This window comes from Artemia franciscana, chromosome 4 (genome assembly GCF_032884065.1).
Source record: "Artemia franciscana chromosome 4, ASM3288406v1, whole genome shotgun sequence".
In the NCBI taxonomy this organism is placed as follows: domain Eukaryota; kingdom Metazoa; phylum Arthropoda; class Branchiopoda; order Anostraca; family Artemiidae; genus Artemia; species Artemia franciscana.
This window is the reverse complement of record NC_088866.1, coordinates 58,623,762-58,644,063: the sequence shown is the minus strand read 5'-3', so window position 1 is coordinate 58,644,063 and position 20,302 is coordinate 58,623,762. Positions and strand designations below refer to the sequence as shown.

Genomic DNA, 20,302 nt, shown 5'->3' with positions numbered 1-20,302 from the left:
TGTGACAACACTGAGAGAAATGTGGTACTGCCTTAAAAAAAACAAAAAAACATTATGATATTTAAACGACCTAAAAGGTCGCAATTGGCGTCCACAGGGCAAAAACTGTTTTTATCTTCATTTTTTTCATGTCTTTGGAACTTCATGCTCAAATTGAATGGTAGATTATAGTATAGATCCTTTAATAGCTATAAAACATTACATCGGAATACGATCCGATGTAAAAGATTAAAATCTTGATGACCCGACAGACGAAGTTGAATAAAAGCGTTTAGAAATGACTCGCTACTTTTCTATACCTCGCTTATGCTAAAAAAAACAAAACAAAAAAAAAACAAAAAAAAAACGGCAAGATTAAACAAACCATTAATGGCAAACCGAATTCGACGCAAATCACGCTTCTTATACAGTAATGCAGGAACTTCGAGCTACCTCACTACGATTCATCCTAATTCTTAACCACCAGAACAACAAAATCGTCAAATATTCTGTTTCTTTTGCAAATAGGTGTTGAGTGGCGGCAAATCACGAAAATTTAGGAGGATGGGGGCAAGGATCTATTTTTTCGTCGTTTTAGAAAAGAAAATATATATATTTTTTTCATCTAGGGTGGAGGAGGGGGGGGGGCATTTTTTCAGCATTTTAACGAAAACACAAAAAAGTGTGTTTCAAACCCTAGGGAGAACTGCCCTACACAACACTCGGTGTCCCTTATTTCTAAATTAGTGTATTTCCACTGAACGTTTTAAAGCCTACTTTCAATCAAAAAAGAATTGTTTTCATGTATCTTTGCGCTTTAGCTTTTTAGCTATACGAACATATCGTCAAATAATGCATAAATTAATCATTAAATACTTCATACAATTAAGGTTTTCATAAAAATTTAATTGGTGACAAGACTTGAAACGAGAAATCACCAATCATGCACCAGATATAAAAAAGCAATCCCGCTCCTTGTATATAGAGTAGTCTTCAAGTTTCCAATCTTGATTTGATTGGGAGTGCTGGGAAAGTCCATCATCATTTAAAACAAACATCAACATAAGAGAAAAAGATAATTCCTAAGCGATTAATTCCATTGTTTTCTAAGGAGAAAAAATGACATGTCTAAGAGGGAGTCTACTAAATGATAGAAACCATCCGGCCTGCAGTCTCGAAGAATGCTTATCCAAGGCCAGAACAGTTTAGATTGGGAACAAGGAAGAACAATAAAAGAAATTCGATATTTCACACACAGCAAACAGAATGAATTTTATCCTTTAAGGTTTTTTCGTGGTATTTTTTTTTCGACGTTGAAATATTTATATTCTTTAAATTCAATTGATTTTTTCAACTAGTGTAAAATTGGAATTTTTTTTCATGGCATTTTATTTTTGTTCGACACTGAAATACGTATATTCTAAAAATTCAGTTGGTTTTTCAATATATTTTGTTTTTCTCCTGTAAAATTTTGACACTTTTATATGTCATTGTATTTTTGTTAGACACTGAAATACATAAATTCTTAAAAACAGTTGATTTTTCAACATATTTTGTTTTTCTTGTGTAAAATTTGACATTCTTTCCATCGCATTTTATTTTTGTTTGACACTGAAATACTTTTATTCTTAAAATTCAGTTGGTTTCTCAACGTATTTCATTTTTCTTGTATAAAATTTGACATTTTTCCATGGAATTTAATTTTGTTAGACACTTAAATACATTCATTCTTCAAACTCAGTGGGTTTTTCAACATATTTCGTTTTTCTTGTGTAAAATTTGACCTCTTTTCATGGCATTTTATTTTTGTTCGACAATGAAATGCTTACATTTTTATAAATTGATTTGATTTTTCAGCATGTTTTGTTTTTCTTGTGTAAAAATTTTACCTCTCTTTTGTGGCACCTTATGAAAATTTCAGTTACGTAAGATAGTTTTAATTAATTCCAGGTAAACATTAAAACAACTTGGTCACATCTGAGACTTCACTCCCTCCCCCCATAATTCACCAAATCTTCACTGTAGTTCCTTCCACATTGATTTCAAGTACTTCTAAAGAAAAAGTGCAAAATTTTCCCCTAATTTGCCCCTAAAATGTACTGCAAGAAACTTCAAGTGGATTCTAGAGGGACTCTAAAAGTGAGTCTAGTAAATAATATAAGCTATCTGGTTAACAATTTCAATGAACGCTTAAACAACCACAGAACAGTTCAGACTGAGAGGATTAAGAACAATAAAAGAAAGCTGATATTTTTCAAGCAGAATGAAATTATCCTCTAAATTTTTTTCAAAAAGCTTTATTTTTGCTTGACAAAGAAATAAATAATTCCTTAAATTTTAGTTAGTTTCTGAACGTGCTTCCTCTTTCTTGTGTAAAATTTTACCTCTCTCAAGTGACATCTTAAGAATATCTCGGTTAAATAAGACGGTTTCAATTAGTTTCAAGTAAAGGTAGAAAAAAAAATACGGTTTACAAAGTCATAAGGTTTAGATTAAAAAAAAAAAACAAAAAAAAAACAATGAAGAACATTTGATATTTTGGACAGGAAATAGAATAAATTTTACCTATGATCATCAGGGCCGTGATTAAGGTTTTTATCAGGTGGAGGGGGAGGTAACAAAAGGATTTGTTTCAGGAGGAGGGCTACAAAAATAATTTAAAAAACACATACAAAATTGTTTATATTTAATTTTGTTACGTTTTCACCAGTAAGACAAAAATTTCGGGTGAAAGAGGGGTTTCAAACCCCTAAACACCCCCCCCCCCAACTGGACACGGTCCTGACGGTCATTCAAAATGACCTGGACCAATTTTGAAAACCCTTTTTCTCTACTTGATCCAATCATAAGTTTCTTAATGTCCAATAGAATGGATGTCAACTTCTTCTTTTTTAAAACCGCTTTTTAAGATTTGTAATATAGCTTAGAAACTTCATTAAGGTAACAAATCGTTCTGAAGCTATGCCTTTATTTCATCTATTATCACAATGTGTTCTTTCGTGTGCATGTTTTACTTTTTTTCACCTTCATGGTGAGCACCCTCCGTCCCTAAATGTCCCGCCGTCATTTACCTATGACCAAATTAATTATCATCTTAGTAATACAAATCATATTAAATTCCTTTTACTCCCTCCGTCCTGCCAGACTTCACTCCTTTAACGGTGTAGTCATTATAAAAAACGATACCTGAATCAACGCAAAGGTACCACTCTTTATGCTTGTTCAAAAAAATTGTAGTTTTTTTTTGCCTTTTTAGATGTTTGTTTTCTTTCGTTTCTTTGATTCAATTTTTTTCTTGCTGAGTGATGGTTTAATCTTTATAACCATCTTTTTTTCAATTTTTTCTCTCTGAGTTAGCAATTAAGTCACTCATATGTCTTCCCCCTCCTTTACAGGCAAAGGAGTCTTTATGGAGATTAGTACCGTGTATTTGCTGTATTTTTATTGCAAATTGAATAAACCTTATCTTATCTTCTTATGAGACGTTTTTCGCCAAAAAACATTTATTTAACGTCAAAAAATGTTTTTTGGGGGAATTATGTCCTACCCCAAGCCAGAACTATCGATTAATCCATATGGTTTTCTCCAATGTTTTTTGGTCATTAAGATTTTTAGAAGCTCCTCTTTTTGCAAAATACGTCGAGTCCCCTTTTCTTGCTTACAGAAATAGTAAAAATCAGAGCTTCTGATATTAAATAATTTCAATTGTATCTTGGATGTCCAAGAAAATCTTCCTTTTAAACACAGCTCCTTATTAATAAAAGTAAAAAAAGAAGCATTTTTGAGTTTTACCGTAGTTTTTTTTTTTCTCTTTCTATTTCGGTTTTCCGGAAAATTTTGGTTTTGCACCATACCGCCTTTTGACTTACCGCAGCAGATTTCATCTTCTATTTGATTTTTTATTTAAATATTTAAATTCTGAGTTTTCAGTTAAATTTATGACCTACTTCTTATAGTCGTTACTACGAGAAGCGATAATAATTAACCTACCTTTCTATAAATAAATCCTCTGTTGCTGTCCCACCTTAAGGCCATTCCCAACATTTTAACACATCCGAAACCGATTAATAGGCTACCCATAAAGAGAATATTAGCGGGACAGGGCGTATTAAAAATGTTTGTTCGAGGGGGGAGGGGAGGTAACATTCCAAAACCCATCGAAACTTTGTTTATATGCATTTTTTTTACTTTTTTACGAGTTGGACAAAGACTTCAGGGAGGTCGTATCAAACACCCCCCCCCCATAGACGCCCATGAACTGAATTTTAGGGGGGAGGGCTTACCTGGTCTAATCGGCACTTCCAATTTTGGATATCAACCATGCATCGAACACCGCTGACGACCCCAACCCACCTTGTATACGGCTTTGCTCGTAGGACAATGCATTTACAACCACGCTTCAATTCTCCTGATCAATTACGTCCAGCAGATCCTTTCCCTGAGAACAGCTTAGAAAACAACTTTTGGCAAGTATCCCAAAATTTTGAAGACATCAGATAAGACTTTTAGGCATGACAGCAACACTTTCCATTTGTCAGAATTGGGACTCATGAATTTGCCCGTCCAAAATATTTAGCATAATTTTTCTAAATTCAAACTAATCTTAAAAAAATTCAGAATTCACCTCATTATTCACTCAAGAATTCACCCGCAGATGTCTCTTTAGATTCAAATCGAGATCAAATTTCAAGAAGAAGGTAATAGTGATAAAATCGTTTTAATCTATAACAAAGAAAGCTGGTAAATTATATCAAAGAGACTGCTTTGTATCATACAGCAATTACAAATTACATTCTCCATTTTTTTTTTTTTTGTAATATCTTTGAATGAATAACTAAATTAGACAAAATAGAAAACAATAGTCTATACTTCCAGAAAACATATAAAATGTGTTTACGAAAAGATTGTTAAGGACGAACAGATTTACCAAATGAAACTTATTCACAAATGGTTACCCTTACCCAGATGCAATTTAATCATATTCCATTATCAGAAAAAGAAATTTATAATTAATTTAGAAAGAAATAGAAAATCTCTCATAAATGGTATCGATTTGAAAAAACAATCACCATCAAAATTGTCATAGTTGAAAGACCCTTCTCAAAAATCAATGAAAATCGTACCCTAGCATTTTTTCAACATTTTCATGTCTTGAGTTCAACTCAAGTATTCACATCTTTTCTCGAGTTTCATTGCAAGATTTGATTTTACGTCTGAAGCCTCTTTTCCAAAAATTTCCAAAAATTTTAAATTTCTATTTTTTATGAATTTTTTGTTTCTATTTTACTGTTACATTTTTCGAAACAATTAATTTGTTTCTTAACTTGGATTTTGACAACATATTTGTTTTATCTTTTGTTATTTATTTGGTAACACTGCACCAATATTCCAATCCACTATCTGCACAGTCTTTTATTTTAGCTGATCTCTCTTGCACAGATACATCACTGTACCTGCACTAGATTTTTTTTTTTTTTTCTCGTTTCTTTTTTTTTGTATACCTACTTGAGAATCACTGCCCCAATGCTCCAATCCATAATTTGCATAGTCTTTTAAAATATCCAATCTCTCTTGTGCAGGCATATCAATATGACGCTGTTCTTTGATTTCTTGGAATATCCAGGGCTTAATTAGGGCACCGCGAGCCATCATAACTCCTAGAATAATAAAGAGATAATTGGCAAAAATCAAGACATATATTTATTATTTCTGACTGAAAAAGGCTACTAAGATACTAGACAAACAAACGAAGCTTGACATAGCTTCTGGATAATGAAATACCAAAGAGCAAGAAAATGGGATTTTCCGAACAATGATTGAATCTCTCTAATTATGAAGAAAAAAAAAGAATATTTAGCCTGTGAAAAGGAAAACTCTTGAAAAATAACTGAAGGAGGTCAGTGAACACGACAAAAATCCAATTATGATCTCAATTCGGTGAAAGAAAAGCTTAACTGAGAATCATAATTTTTAAATATACTGATTGATTATTTAAATAAATTGTAATAAAATTATTATATGTAATTATTATATATGTAATATGTTTATATAAGTTAATTAATTATTTAATTATTGCAAATATGTAATATATATTTTCATATGTAAAATAAATTTAATTGTAACAAAATTATAAATTAATAATAAAACTATTAAATAAATTGATTAAATAAATGTCATCTGAATTTCCCCTCTTTTATTGTGTACGAAGAGAAATTAAAAGATTTTAAAAAACAACTCAGATCAAAACTTATGCAAAAGAAGTTACTTAACATTCCCAGTGGTCCTATCAACTCTTTATACCCGGTCTAACTAACCATAACTGGATGTAAGCCAAAGTTAAAATTCGTAACGTGTATTTTAATGGCTGGAAAAATAAAGAAAGCAAGAAAAAAGAAAGGCAGACATATGTATCAAAAGGCTCTCCAAATAAACCTAAGGACCGTAACACTCGATTCCTTGACATCTTCATTAACGAAAACCTTTCATTTAAGTATCATAGTGACCACACTAAGGTGAAAGGCTCCAGGAGTTTCGGAATCCTTAGGAAGCTAGAAAGCATATTTCCAGTGTCAATTCTTAGAGCCCTTTTTGTACAGCTTAGTTCAGTCTTGTGATTCATGTTGTCTTATCTTTGAATAATCTAACTTTCCCTCGTCACTGAAACCACTGTCAAGGCCATACTGTAAGCCATGAATTACTATTAAAGAAATTAGCCATTTTTCGCTTAAGCCCTTGACTTGAGTTGTCTTTATTTTCTATCCTGGGCTTCTTTCACTTTTCAACAGTTGCATGGTTTAAATATATCTTTTATTTCTGACCAATCAGCTGATCACTTTGCGCTTCCAACAATTTTAAGATCCTAAGACCTCATCTATGAGGTCTGAGGATAACTCTTAGAGAGTCTTCACAAAGCTGCCACTCGTTTGGCATCTTCAAAAAGAAGGTTAGGGCATATCTAGCTAACAATTGCGTTTTTATCCTATCCCCTGGAGTTGGTGATTATGGTTTGGATTTGGTGTCTATTTGAAGTTACGAATTAATGTGATATTATCGTGCCTAGCCTGTATTTTTGGGAGATTTTTGAGGTGAATAAATGGAATTTGTATTTCCTTTGTATTTAATATATTAACAGATTCTGTATATTCCACTCTCTCTTTGTTGGTAATTTTTCTTCCTTAGCCAAGGAACCTTACAGGAGAGATGGTATTAAAGTTAATTTTTCTTTCCTTCACATGTGAGCTTATTGTTGCTGACTTATTTTATATTATGTTTATATTTTAGAGATATATCTTATCTAATTTTACTTTATTTTCATCACAAGGAATCGCACCCATCACTTAGTTTGTACTTAAACCTATTTAATGCTGAAAATGTCGCTATTAGTACAAAACATTCTCTGTGATGATGAATTTTACGCTCAGAAATCACACTTGGTTTCTTGTTTTCATGACCGCTACATACAAATCTAGAAACTTAGATTTCCCATTTATAGATCTACATGTAGAGGTTAACGAAATCTTCTTTTTTTTTTGCACGAGTCCAACCTATCAGTCATTGTCTGCCAATCAGTTATAATCAAATCATATAGTTAAATGTCTCTGTTTTACGTCTTACATTGCCAGTATGACAAAAACTGGCAATTTAGGAAAGTCTGACCAATATGGCACATATTCCCTTTTACCATCAAGCAGTTGGAGGTAACGAACTGTAGTAAGGAGCGACCCGGCTCATTAATAACCGAAACTCTAAAAAATGGAATTTTGATACCAATAGTTACATTTAAAAAATCACATTTTAATGCTGATTTAAAATATATAACTTTCATCAAGATTAGTCTTACCTATCAAAAGTTACGAGCCTGAGAAAATTTGCCTCATTTTAGAAAATAGGGGAAAACACCCCCTAAAAGTCATACAATCTTAACGAAAATCACACCATCAGATTCAGCGTATCAGAGAACCATATTGTAGAAGTTTCAAGCTCTTATCTACAAAAATGTGGAATTTCGCATTTTTTTTGCCAGAAGACAAATCACGGATGCGTGTTTATTTGTTTTTGTTTTGTTTTTTCCCAGGGGTGATCGTATCGACCCAGTGGTCCTAGAATGTCGCGGGAGGGCTCATTCCAAAGGAAATTAAAAGCTCTAGTGCCCTTTTTAAGGGACCAAAAAAATTGGAGGGCACCTAGGCCCCCTCCCACGCTCATTTTTCCCCAAAGTCACCGGATCAAAATTCTGAGATAGCCATTTTATTCACCATATTCGAAAAACCTAATAATTTTTTTGGTTTGGGAGGGAGAGTTGAGGTGGGGGGGTTACGTGGGAGGATCTTTCCATGGAAAAACTTCTCACGGGGGAAGAGACTTTCAATGAAGGGGGCGCAGGATTTTTTTGCATTATTTAAAAAAACAATGAAAAAATAAATATGAGAAGCTTTTTTCTACTGAAAGTCAGGAGCAGCATTAAAACCTAAAACGAGCAGAAATTATTGCGCATATGAGGGGTTTACCTCTTCGTAATACCTCGCTCTTTACGCTAAAGTATTTTTAGTAATTTCAACTATTTATTCTACGGCCTTTGTGATTCAAGGGTCATTCTTAAGGAATTGGGACAGAATTTAAGCTTTAGTGTAAAGAGCGAGGCATCGACGACGGGTGAACTCCCTCACATGCGCAATAAAAATATACGAATATAGAAGTTCGTTACGTAAGTTAATTCGTAAAATACGCATATTTTTTACTAATGAAAATGTTCGTAAAACAATTAAAGGTTCTAGTTGCCTTTTTAAGTAATCAAAAAATCGGAGGGCAACTAGGCTTCCTCCCTCTCTCCTTTTTTCTCAAAATCTTCCGATTACAACTATGAGAAAGCCATTTAGCCAAAAAGAAAATTAATATGCAAATTTCGTTTTAATTATTTATGTGCGGAGAGCCAAGATCAAAACATGCATGAATTAAAAAACGTCCAGAAATTAAATAAAAAAAAAACAAGTTTTTTAAATGAAAGTAAGGAGCGACATTAAAACTTAAAACGAACAGAAATTACTCCGTATATGAAAAGGGCTTTTCCTCCTCAACGCCCCGCTCTTTACGCTAAAGTGTTTTACTGTTTTAAAAAGTAGAGTTAAGAGAAAGAGTCAAACTATAGCGTAAAGAGCGGGGCGTTGAGGAGGAAAAGCCCTTTTCATATACGGAGTAATTTCTGTTCGTTTTAAGTTTTAATGTCGCTCCTTACTTTCATTTAAAAAACTTGTTTTTTTTTATTTATTTAATCAACTACTAAGCTGTGGGGAGCCAGCGTTTAACAGTGGTTCTATATATGTTTGCTAACCAATAATGACCTAATTATTGCATCAGTTGTTTCTTTTTTACGTCTTCCGTTATCAGTTTGGCAGTAATTGACAAAGTGAGAAAATTTTTGTCAAGGGCCAAAAATCCTTTTTTTTTGAATGTCAGAGCTTTTAAACTTCGTGGAGACTGTTTGCCAAAGCCTATTCAGCTTTATATAGCTATTTATGGGTCTCTTTGCGAGTCCCATAAATATGATTTAGTTTTAGCATGATACGGTCCTCTTTTACGTCTTTAGTTGCCAGTACACGACTTCTGACATCTGCTAAGCTGTTCGGTTCTGTATTGTTTTATTTTTCCTGTTTGTTGGCATTTTTTTTTCTAATAGGGTTGTATGATGAGATGAAGATATTTCAGTTAGATTAAGCTGTTTCATATTTTATCCTAGGAGTGTCCATATTAATCCTGACTGTGGCAAAAGCCCTGTATAAAAGTTGGATATTGCGAAACTTAAAAATTGAAATTCAAAACGTGTAGTTTTTATGGCACAGAAAAAGGAAAGAAAGAAAAAGGAACAAGAAAAACGAAATACAATTGCCAGACTTTCAGAAAAAAACAACAATAAAAATAAGGAAATAGGACAACTACGCACTATACTGGGGTCATTTTAATTATTTACAAGGGCACCCCGAGCTGTCATAACTCCAAGAATAATAAAGACAAAAAATAAAGCCAAGGCATCCAAGGCATCCAAGGCATCCCAAAAGAAATACTACTACACGAAGAAACAAAGGAAGCTTCACAAAGGTCATGGTTGGTACACCAACGAGCAATAAAAGGAACTCAGAAAAAATACGACATAATTCCACATAAAAAAATAAAATATTTAACTTGTAATGGAAATAAATTCTTCTTTACAGAGAGACCTTCACTGGTAAGTTATAGAACTAAATCCCAGATGCCTGGACCTCGTGAAATCTTGCAGCGATGGTGAATCCTGATCACGAATGTGGAGCAATTTAAGCGGATACAGTTCGCGTGAACAAGCCTGTATATTCTGTTTCACGTCTTTTGTTGAATAACACTAGAAATAAGTGATACGCACTTTAATAAAAACGATTCTATCTGGAACAATATTTCATTTTTTTTTATTTGTCAGAACATCTACAATGTCAGAAAATACCAGTAGAAAAATAATATCACAAGACTAATTAAGGTTTACAAATAGGAGCGTTTCTACCGTCCCCTCCCTCTGGAACATACTGAACGGTTTGATGTTAGCAGTGTTAACAAGTGAAACCCCCCCCCCCTCAGCCTCTAAATACAGACCTTTGCTTAATTATCTTAGAACCTATTTTGTTTTTTGATTAGTGTGACCAATACTAATGTTAGTAGTAGTTAAGTCAGGTTCTGCTGATTGCAAAACTAGCAAAATGGTAAACCCGTGATTCTGGCAACCATGGTTTAGTAGAAACAAATGAGCTGAAAGGACATCGATAATTTTATAGAGGCTAGAACGTACCAGAAACATTGCCACTGCTTAGTCCAGCATTGTAATCTTCATATGATAATACATCGCCATTGCCAAATAAAGGAATTGGATTAGCCACTTTGGCACATTCTTCTATATAATCCCAATCTGCTAACTTAGTATATCTCTGCTCTCGGCTTCTTCCATGAACCTGAAATATAAATACAAAGAATATTATTTAAGCAAATATGGACACTATGTTAATGTTGGTTTTAAAAGACAACAAAGGGATGATTCTAACTAACAATATCGCTAATTCCCGCCAATTTCTGTAAAAAAAAAAAAAAAAAAAGCTTCAATCATATACTTTTACTGTTCGTAATTGTAAATTTTGCATAAGTGGTTTTAGTTTAAGCACTTGCTATTTAAACTACCTTGAATAAAAATTAGGAAAACTCACATTGGAATTTATTATGATAGGCAAGAAAAATAATTAACTTCTGAACAGGTAATACTGAACAGAAACACTAGATGACAGCATATTTTCATAAACTAAAAAAGAAATAGAAGTAAGCCATTTTAAGTATTTTAATCATTGATGGGTAAACACTTCGATTGTAGTATCAGCCATGTTTGGTGCATTATTTGTCGTTTACTGTCCCCATTTTTACAATGTTTTCAGCACCGTCCAATTCAAAAAAAAAAAATGATAAAACACTTATTTTACAAATTCTTTATTTAATCACCAATTTTGGCAATGTGCCACTGAATATATCCAAGGCATTCAAACGGTATTCCCAACCCTGTCTCTTGGAGTGCTTTCTGGAAAAATCTGCGATTTCAATTTGCAATCTGTGATCATATGAGTGAAGCCCTGATTTTAAACAAAGGAAACGGTATTCAAACAGATTCAGACGGTGTTCCCACCCCTGTCTCTTGAAAATGGAATGTTTTCTACAAAAATTTGTGATTTGAAGTTGCAATCTATGATCAGGTGAGTGGAAGCCCTGATTTTAAACAAAGCAAACGGTATTCAAACAGATTTAGACGGTGTTCCCACCCCCTGTCTCTTGAAAAATGGATTGTTTTCTGCAAAAAATTGTGATTTGAAGTTGCAATCTATGATCAGGTGAGTGGAAGCCCTGATTTTAAACAAAGCAAACGGTATTCAAACATATTCAAACGGTGTTCCCACCCCCTGTCTCTTGAAAAATGGAATGTTTTCTAAAAAAATTTGGGATTTGAATTTACAATCTGTGATCATATGAGTGGAAGCCCTGATTTTAAACAAAGCAAACGGTATTCAAACAGATTCAGACGGTGTTCCCACCCCCTGTCTCTTGAAAAATGGAATGTTTTCTACAAAAATTTGTGATTTGAAATTGCACTCTATGATCAGGTGAGTGGAAGCCCTGATTTTAAACAAAGCAAACGGTATTCAAACAGATTTAAGCGGTGTTCCCACCCCTGTCTCTTGAAAAATGGAATGTTTTCAACAAAAATTTGTGATTTTAATTTGCAATCTGGGATTGTATGAGTGGAAGCCCTGATTTTAAACAAAGCAAACGGTATTCAAACAGATTCAGATGGTGTTTCCACCCCCTGTCTCTTTCTACAAAAATTTGTGATTTAAAGTTGCAATCTATGATCAGGTGAGTGGAAGCCCTGATTTTAAACAAAGCAAACGGTATTCAAACAGATTCAGACGGTGTTCCCACCCCTGTCTCTTGAAAAATGGAATGTTTTCTACAAAAATTTGTGATTTGAAGTTGCAATCTATGATCAGGTGAGTGGAAGCCCTGATTTTAAACAAAGCAAACGGTATTCAAACAGATTTAGACGGTGTTCCCACCCCCTGTCTCTTGAAAAATGGATTGTTTTCTACAAAAAATTATGATTTGAAGTTGCAATCTATGATCAGGTGAGTGGAAGCCCTGATTTTAAACAAAGCAAATGGTATTGTTCCCACTCCCTGTCTCTTGAAAAATGGAATGTTTTCTACAAAATTTGTGATTTGAAGTTGCAATCCATGATCAGGTGAGTGGAAGCCCTGACTTTAAACAAAGCAAACGGTATACAAACATATTCAAACGGTGTTCCCACCCCCTGTCTCTTGAAAAATGGAATGTTTTCTACAAAAATTTGGGATTTGAATTTACAATCTGTGATCATATGAGTGGAAGCCCTGATTTTAAACAAAGCAAACGGTATTCAAACAGATTCAGACAGTGTTCCCACCCCCTGTCTCTTGAAAAATGGAATGTTTTCTACAAAAATTTGTGATTTGAAATTGCACTCTATGATCAAATGAGTGGAAACCCTGATTTTAAACAAAGCAAACAGTATTCAAACAGATTCAGACGGTGTTCCCACCCCCTGTCTCTTGAAAAATAGATTGTTTTCTACAAAAATTTGTGATTTGAAGTTGCAATGTATGATCAGGTGAGTGGAAGCCCTGATTTTAAACAAAGCAAACGGTATTCAAACAGATTCAGACGGTGTTCCCACCCCTGTCTCTTGAAAAATGGAATGTTTTCTACAAAAATTTGTAATTTTAATTTGTAATCTGTGTGAGTGGAAGCACTGATTTTAAACAAAGCAAACGGTATTCAAACAGATTCAGACGGTGTTTCCACCCCCTGTCTCTTTCTACAAAAATTTGTGATTTAAAGTTGCAATCTATGATCAGGTGAGTGGAAGCCCTGATTTTAAACAAAGCAAACGGTATCCAAACAGATCCAGACGGTGTTCCCACCCCTGTCTCTTGAAAAATGGAATGTTTTCTACAAAAAATTGTGATTTGAAGTTCCAATCAATGATCAGGTGAGTGGAAGCCCTGATTAAACAAAGCAAACGGTATTCAAACAGATTTAGACGGTGTTCCCACCCCCTGTCTCTTGAAAAATGGATTGTTTTCTACAAAAAATTGTGATTTGAAGTTGCAATCTATGATCAGGTGAGTGGAAGCCCTGATTTTAAACAAAGCAAATGGTATTGTTCCCACTCCCTGTCTCTTGAAAAATGGAATGTTTTCTACAAAAATTTGTGATTTGAAGTTGCAATCTATGATCAGGTGAGTGGAAGCCCTGATTTTAAACAAAGCAAACGGTATTCAAACATATTCAGACGGTGTTCCCAACCCCTGTCTCTTGAAAAATGGAATGTTTTCTACAAAAATTTGCGATTTGAAGTTGCAATCTATGATCAGGTGAGTGGAAGCCCTGATTTTAAACAAAGCAAACGGTATTCAAACAGATTCAAACGGTGTTCCCACCCCCTGTCTCTTGAAAAATGGAATGTTTTCTACAAAAATTTGTGATTTGAAGTTGCAATCTATGATCAGGTGAGTGGAAGCCCTGATTTTAAACAAAGCAAACGGTATTCAAACAGATTCAGACGGTGTTCCCACCCCCTGTCTCTTGAAAAATGGATTGTTTTCTACAAAAATTTGCGATTTGAAGTTGCAATCTATGATCAGGTGAGTGGAAGCCCTGATAATAAACAAAGCAAACGGTATTCAAACAGATTCAGACGGTGTTCCCACCCATGTCTCTTGAAAAATGGAATGATTTCTACAAAAATTTGTGATTTGAAGTTGCAATCTATGATCAGGTGAGTGGAAGCCCTGATTTTAAACAAAGCAAACGGTATTCAAACAGATTTAGACGGTGTTCCCACCCCCTGTCTCTTGAAAAATGGATTGTTTTCTACAAAAAATTGTGATTTGAAGTTGCAATCTACGATCAGGTGAGTGGAAGCCCTGATTTTAAACAAAGCAAATGGTATTGTTCCCACTCCCTGTCTCTTGAAAAATGGAATGTTTTCTACAAAATTTGTGATTTGAAGTTGCAATCCATGATCAAGTGAGTGGAAGCCCTAATTTTAAACAAAGCAAACGGTATTCAAACATATTCAAACGGTGTTCCCACCCCCTGTCTCTTGAAAAATGGAATGTTTTCTACAAAAATTTGGGATTTGAATTTACAATCTGTGATCATATGAGTGGAAGCCCTGATTTTAAACAAAGCAAACGGTATTCAAACAGATTCAGACGGTGTTCCCAACCCCTGTCTCTTGAAAAATGGAATGTTTTCTACAAAAATTTGTGATTTGAAATTGCACTCTATGATCAAATGAGTGGAAGACCTGATTTTAAACAAAGCAAACAGTATTCAAACAGATTCAGACGGTGTTCCCACCCCCTGTCTCTTGAAAAATAGATTGTTTTCTACAAAAATTTGTGATTAGAAGTTGCAATCTATGATCAGGTGAGTGGAAGCCCTGATTTTAAACAAAGCAAACGGTATTCAAACAGATTCAGACGGTGTTCCCACCCCTGTCTCTTGAAAAATGGAATGTTTTCTACAAAAATTTGTGATTTTAATTTGTAATCTGTGTGAGTGGAAGCACTGATTTTAAACAAAGCAAACGGTATTCAAACAGATTCAGACGGTGTTTCCACCCCCTGTCTCTTTCTACAAAAATTTGTGATTTGAAGTTGCAATCTATGATCAGATGAGTGGAAGCCCTGATTTTAAACAAAGCAAACGGTATTCAAACAGATTCAGACGGTGTTCCCAATCCCTGTCTCTTGAAAAATGGAATGTTTTCTACAAAAATTTGTGATTTGAAATTGCACTCTATGATCAAATGAGTGGAAGACCTGATTTTAAACAAAGCAAACAGTATTCAAACAGATTCAGACGGTGTTCCCACCCCCTGTCTCTTGAAAAATAGATTGTTTTCTACAAAAATTTGTGATTTGAAGTTGCAATCTATGATCAGGTGAGTGGAAGCCCTGATTTTAAACAAAGCAAACGGTATTCAAACAGATTCAGACGGTGTTCCCACCCCTGTCTCTTGAAAAATGGAATGTTTTCTACAAAAATTTGTGATTTTAATTTGTAATCTGTGTGAGTGGAAGCACTGATTTTAAACAAAGCAAACGGTATTCAAACAGATTCAGACGGTGTTTCCACCCCCTGTCTCTTTCTACAAAAATTTGTGATTTGAAGTTGCAATCTATGATCAGATGAGTGGAAGCCCTGATTTTAAACAAAGCAAACGGTATTCAAACAGATTCAGACGGTGTTCCCAACCCCTGTCTCTTGAAAAATGGAATGTTTTCTACAAAAATTTGTGATTTGAAATTGCACTCTATGATCAAATGAGTGGAAGCCCTGATTTTAAACAAAGCAAACAGTATTCAAACAGATTCAGACGGTGTTCCCACCCCCTGTCTCTTGAAAAATAGATTGTTTTCTACAAAAATTTGTGATTTGAAGTTGCAATCTATGATCAGGTGAGTGGAAGCCCTGATTTTAAACAAAGCAAACGGTATTCAAACAGATTCAGACGGTGTTTCCACCCCCTGTCTCTTTCTACAAAAATTTGTGATTTGAAGTTGCAATCTATGATCAGATGAGTGGAAGCCCTGATTTTAAACAAAGCAAACGGTATTCAAACAGATTCAGACGGTGTTCCCAACCCCTGTCTCTTGAAAAATGGAATGTTTTCTACAAAAATTTGTGATTTGAAATTGCACTCTATGATCAAATGAGTGGAAGACCTGATTTTAAACAAAGCAAACAGTATTCAAACAGATTCAGACGGTGTTCCCACCCCCTGTCTCTTGAAAAATAGATTGTTTTCTACAAAAATTTGTGATTTGAAGTTGCAATCTATGATCAGGTGAGTGGAAGCCCTGATTTTAAACAAAGCAAACGGTATTCAAACAGATTCAGACGGTGTTCCCACCCCTGTCTCTTGAAAAATGGAATGTTTTCTACAAAAATTTGTGATTTTAATTTGTAATCTGTGTGAGTGGAAGCACTGATTTTAAACAAAGCAAACGGTATTCAAACAGATTCAGACGGTGTTTCCACCCCCTGTCTCTTTCTACAAAAATTTGTGATTTGAAGTTGCAATCTATGATCAGGTGAGTGGAAGCCCTGATTTTAAACAAAGCAAACGGTATTCAAACAGATTCAGACGGTGTTCCCACCCCCTGTCTCTTGAAAAATGGATTGTTTTCTACAAAAAATTGTGATTTGAAGTTGCAATCTATGATCAGGTGAGTGGAAGCCCTGATTTTAAACAAAGCAAATGGTATTGTTCCCACTTCCTGTCTCTTGAAAAATGGAATGTTTTCTACAAAATTTGTGATTTGAAGTTGCAATCCATGATCAGGTGAGTGGAAGCCCTAATTTTAAACAAAGCAAACGGTATTCAAATAGATTCAGACGGTGTTCCCACCCCCTGTCTCTTGAAAAATGGATTGTTTTCTACAAAAATTTGGGATTTGAATTTACAATCTGTGATCATATGAGTGGAAGCCCTGATTTTAAACAAAGCAAACGGTATTCAAACAGATTCAGACGGTGTTCCCACCCCCTGTCTCTTGAAAAATGGAATGTTTTCTACAAAAATTTGTGATTTGAAATTGCACTCTATGATCAAATGAGTGGAAGCCCTGATTTTAAACAAAGCAAACAGTATTCAAACAGATTCAGACGGTGTTCCCACCCCCTGTCTCTTGAAAAATAGATTGTTTTCTACAAAAAATTGTGATTTGAAGTTGCAATCTATGATCAGGTGAGTTGAAGCCTTGATTTTAAACAAAGCAAACGGTATTCAAACAGATTCAGACGGTGTTCCCACCCCCTGTCTCTTGAAAAATAGAATGTTTTCTACAAAAATTTGGGATTTGAATTTACAATCTGCGATCATATCAGTGGAAGCCCTGATTTTAAACAAAGCAAACGGTATTCAAACAGATTCAGACGGTGTTCCCACCCCCTGTCTCTTGAAAAATGGAATGTTTTCTACAAAAATTTGTGATTTGAAATTGCACTCTATGATCAAATGAGTGGAAGCCCTGATTTTAAACAAAGCAAACAGTATTCAAACAGATTCAGACGGTGTTCCCATCCCCTGTCTCTTGAAAAATAGATTGTTTTCTACAAAAATTTGTGATTTGAAGTTGCAATCTATGATCAGGTGAGTGGAAGCCTTGATTTTAAACAAAGCAAACGGTATTCAAACAGATTCAAAAAGTGTTCCCACCCCTGTCTCTTGAAAATGGAATGTTTTCTACAAAAATTTGTGATTTGAAGTTGCAATCTATGATCAGGTGAGTGGAAGCCCTGATTTTAAACAAAGCAAACGGTATTCAAACAGATTCAGACGGTGTTCCCACCCCCTGTCTCTTGAAAAATGGAATGTTTTCTACAAAAATTTGGGATTTGAATTTACAATCTGCGATCATATCAGTGGAAGCCCTGATTTTAAACAAAGCAAACGGTATTCAAACAGATTCAGACGGTGTTCCCACCCCCTGTCTCTTGAAAAATGGAATGTTTTCTACAAAAATTTATGATTTGAAATTGCACTCTATGATCAAATGAGTGGAAGCCCTGATTTTAAACAAAGCAAACAGTATTCAAACAGATTCAGACGGTGTTCCCATCCCCTGTCTCTTGAAAAATGGAATGTTTTCTACAAAAATTTGTGATTTGAAGTTGCAATCTATGATCAGGTGAGTGGAAGCCCTGATTTTAAACAAAGCAAACGGTATTCAAACAGATTCAGACGGTGTTCCCACCCCCTGTCTCTTGAAAATGGAAGGTTTTCTACAAAAATTTGTGATTTGAAGTTGCAATCTATGATCAGGTGAGTGAAAGCCCTGATTTTAAACAAAGCAAACGGTATTCAAATAGATTCAGACGGTGTTCCCACCCCCTGTCTCTTGAAAAATGGATTGTTTTCTACCAAAAATTTGTTGATTTGAAGTTGCAATCTATGATCAGGTGAGTGGAAGCCCTGATTTTAAACAAAGCAAACGGTATTCAAACAGATTCAGACGTAATTCCCACCCCCTGTCTCTTGAAAAATGGAGTGTTTTCTACAAAAATTTGTGATTTGAAGTTGCAATCTATGATCAGGTGAGTGGAAGCCCTGATTTTAAACAAAGCAAACGGTATTCAAACAGATTCAAAAAGTGTTCCCACCCCTGTCTCTTGAAAATGGAATGTTTTCTACAAAAATTTGTGATTTGAAGTTGCAATCTATGATCAGGTGAGTGGAAGCCCTGATTTTAAACAAAGCAAACGGTATTCAAACAGATTCAAACAGTGTTCCCACCCCTGTCTCTTGAAAATGGAATGTTTCCTATGGAAGGGCTGATTCGTCAATCTGCTTTGACCTTAGTGATATTTCATCCTTTGCTCGCTCAGAAATTTCAGTTTTAGTTAATACCCAGCTGCATACATCTCATAAGAACGAGGATATGAGGAGATCGGCAAAGCGAAACAGGCTGTACATCTACATTACATACAGGGAACAATATATAATATAAAAAGGCTTTTCAAAAAATAAAAATAGTGTTTCAGAAAATATACCAGTTTTACAGTAAATGAAGAACAAATACTTCAATAAAATCAGCTCAATTTCACTCTGTTTAATTCCAACCTTTAATTGCTTAAAAAATTTGGACCATTGTTTACATATTTTTTTATACTTTTATCTTATTTTAAATCTTTTTTCGTGTTTTTGGGAGTTCACATAGCAGAGTAAGATAAAGGTTATACTTTTAAGGTTAATGCTTCTAAGGTTGATACTTTTAAATCGACTTGTTATCTCAAAATTTTTGATCGATAACAAATTGGTTCTCCATGGACTAAATCATACTTTGAGGCCACAAAATGGCAAAAAAATCCATTTTCTCTGGGCACATTTTTTGGTCACTTTAAACGGGCTCTAGCACTTTTAATTTCGTTTGAATGAGCTGTTTGAGAAAAGAACGAAACAAAAACGAAACAATAAACACGCATCCCTGATCTATCTTCTGAAAAAAAAATTCACATTTTTGCAGATAGGAGCTTGAAACCTCCACAACAAGATTCTCTAATATGCTGAATCTAATGAGGTTATTTTCATTAGCATCACTTGCCTTTTTCGAGGTGTTTCCCCCATTTTTCAAAAATCAGAGACATTTTCCCGGCTTGTAGTATTTGATCTGTAACATTAAATTTCGTAAACTATATATATTTTTTGGAATCAGCATAAAAAGCCAATTCCTTTGATGTATTCCTTTTTTATGAGTTCTGTTTTTTTTTCCCAAGTCACCTTTTATTTACAGTTCGTTATTATGAACTGTTGATTCTGCACCTGATTTTATACACGTATTTTAGAACATAGGCAGAATATTCCGGAGTCCCTTCTTTTCTTCATTCTTTTTATTTGTCTTAATTTCCCTTTTACTGCTCATTTTTCACGTAGGGAGATTTTTCAAGGGATGGAATTTTCCATGAATTTTCCATGAGAGGTATGTTGCAGAGGGGAGGAATGTGCCAGACCTCAGGTCCAATACAGGAGAAAATACAGAATCTATTGTTTAATTCCCAAATACGGCCCAAAAATATGAACCAAAGTCATAATCGTTCAGAAAATATCCTAGTTTTTCTTTCAATGAAGTGCAGATACTTCAGCAAGGGCGAGCAAGAGCCAGGAGAATGAGGCGAAATTTTGAAAGGTTGGCCTACCTCTTCTTAAAGGTCGGTCCAACTT

The 20,302-nt window shown here is 34.5% G+C and overlaps 1 protein-coding gene across 2 annotated transcripts in view; it reads right to left on the bottom strand.

The window, feature by feature from the left end:
• The window catches only part of LOC136026667 (tRNA-dihydrouridine(47) synthase [NAD(P)(+)]-like), a 109,377-nt gene that overhangs the window by 28,197 nt on the left and 60,878 nt on the right, over window positions 1–20,302 (bottom strand). For both annotated transcript variants that reach the window (XM_065703408.1, XM_065703409.1), the window contains exons 9-10: window positions 10,787–10,946; window positions 5,485–5,636 (exon numbers count right to left, since the gene is read on the bottom strand). In XM_065703408.1, the coding sequence (XP_065559480.1) occupies window positions 5,485–5,636; window positions 10,787–10,946 (312 nt within the window). The remainder of the gene's footprint in view (window positions 1–5,484; window positions 5,637–10,786; window positions 10,947–20,302) is intronic.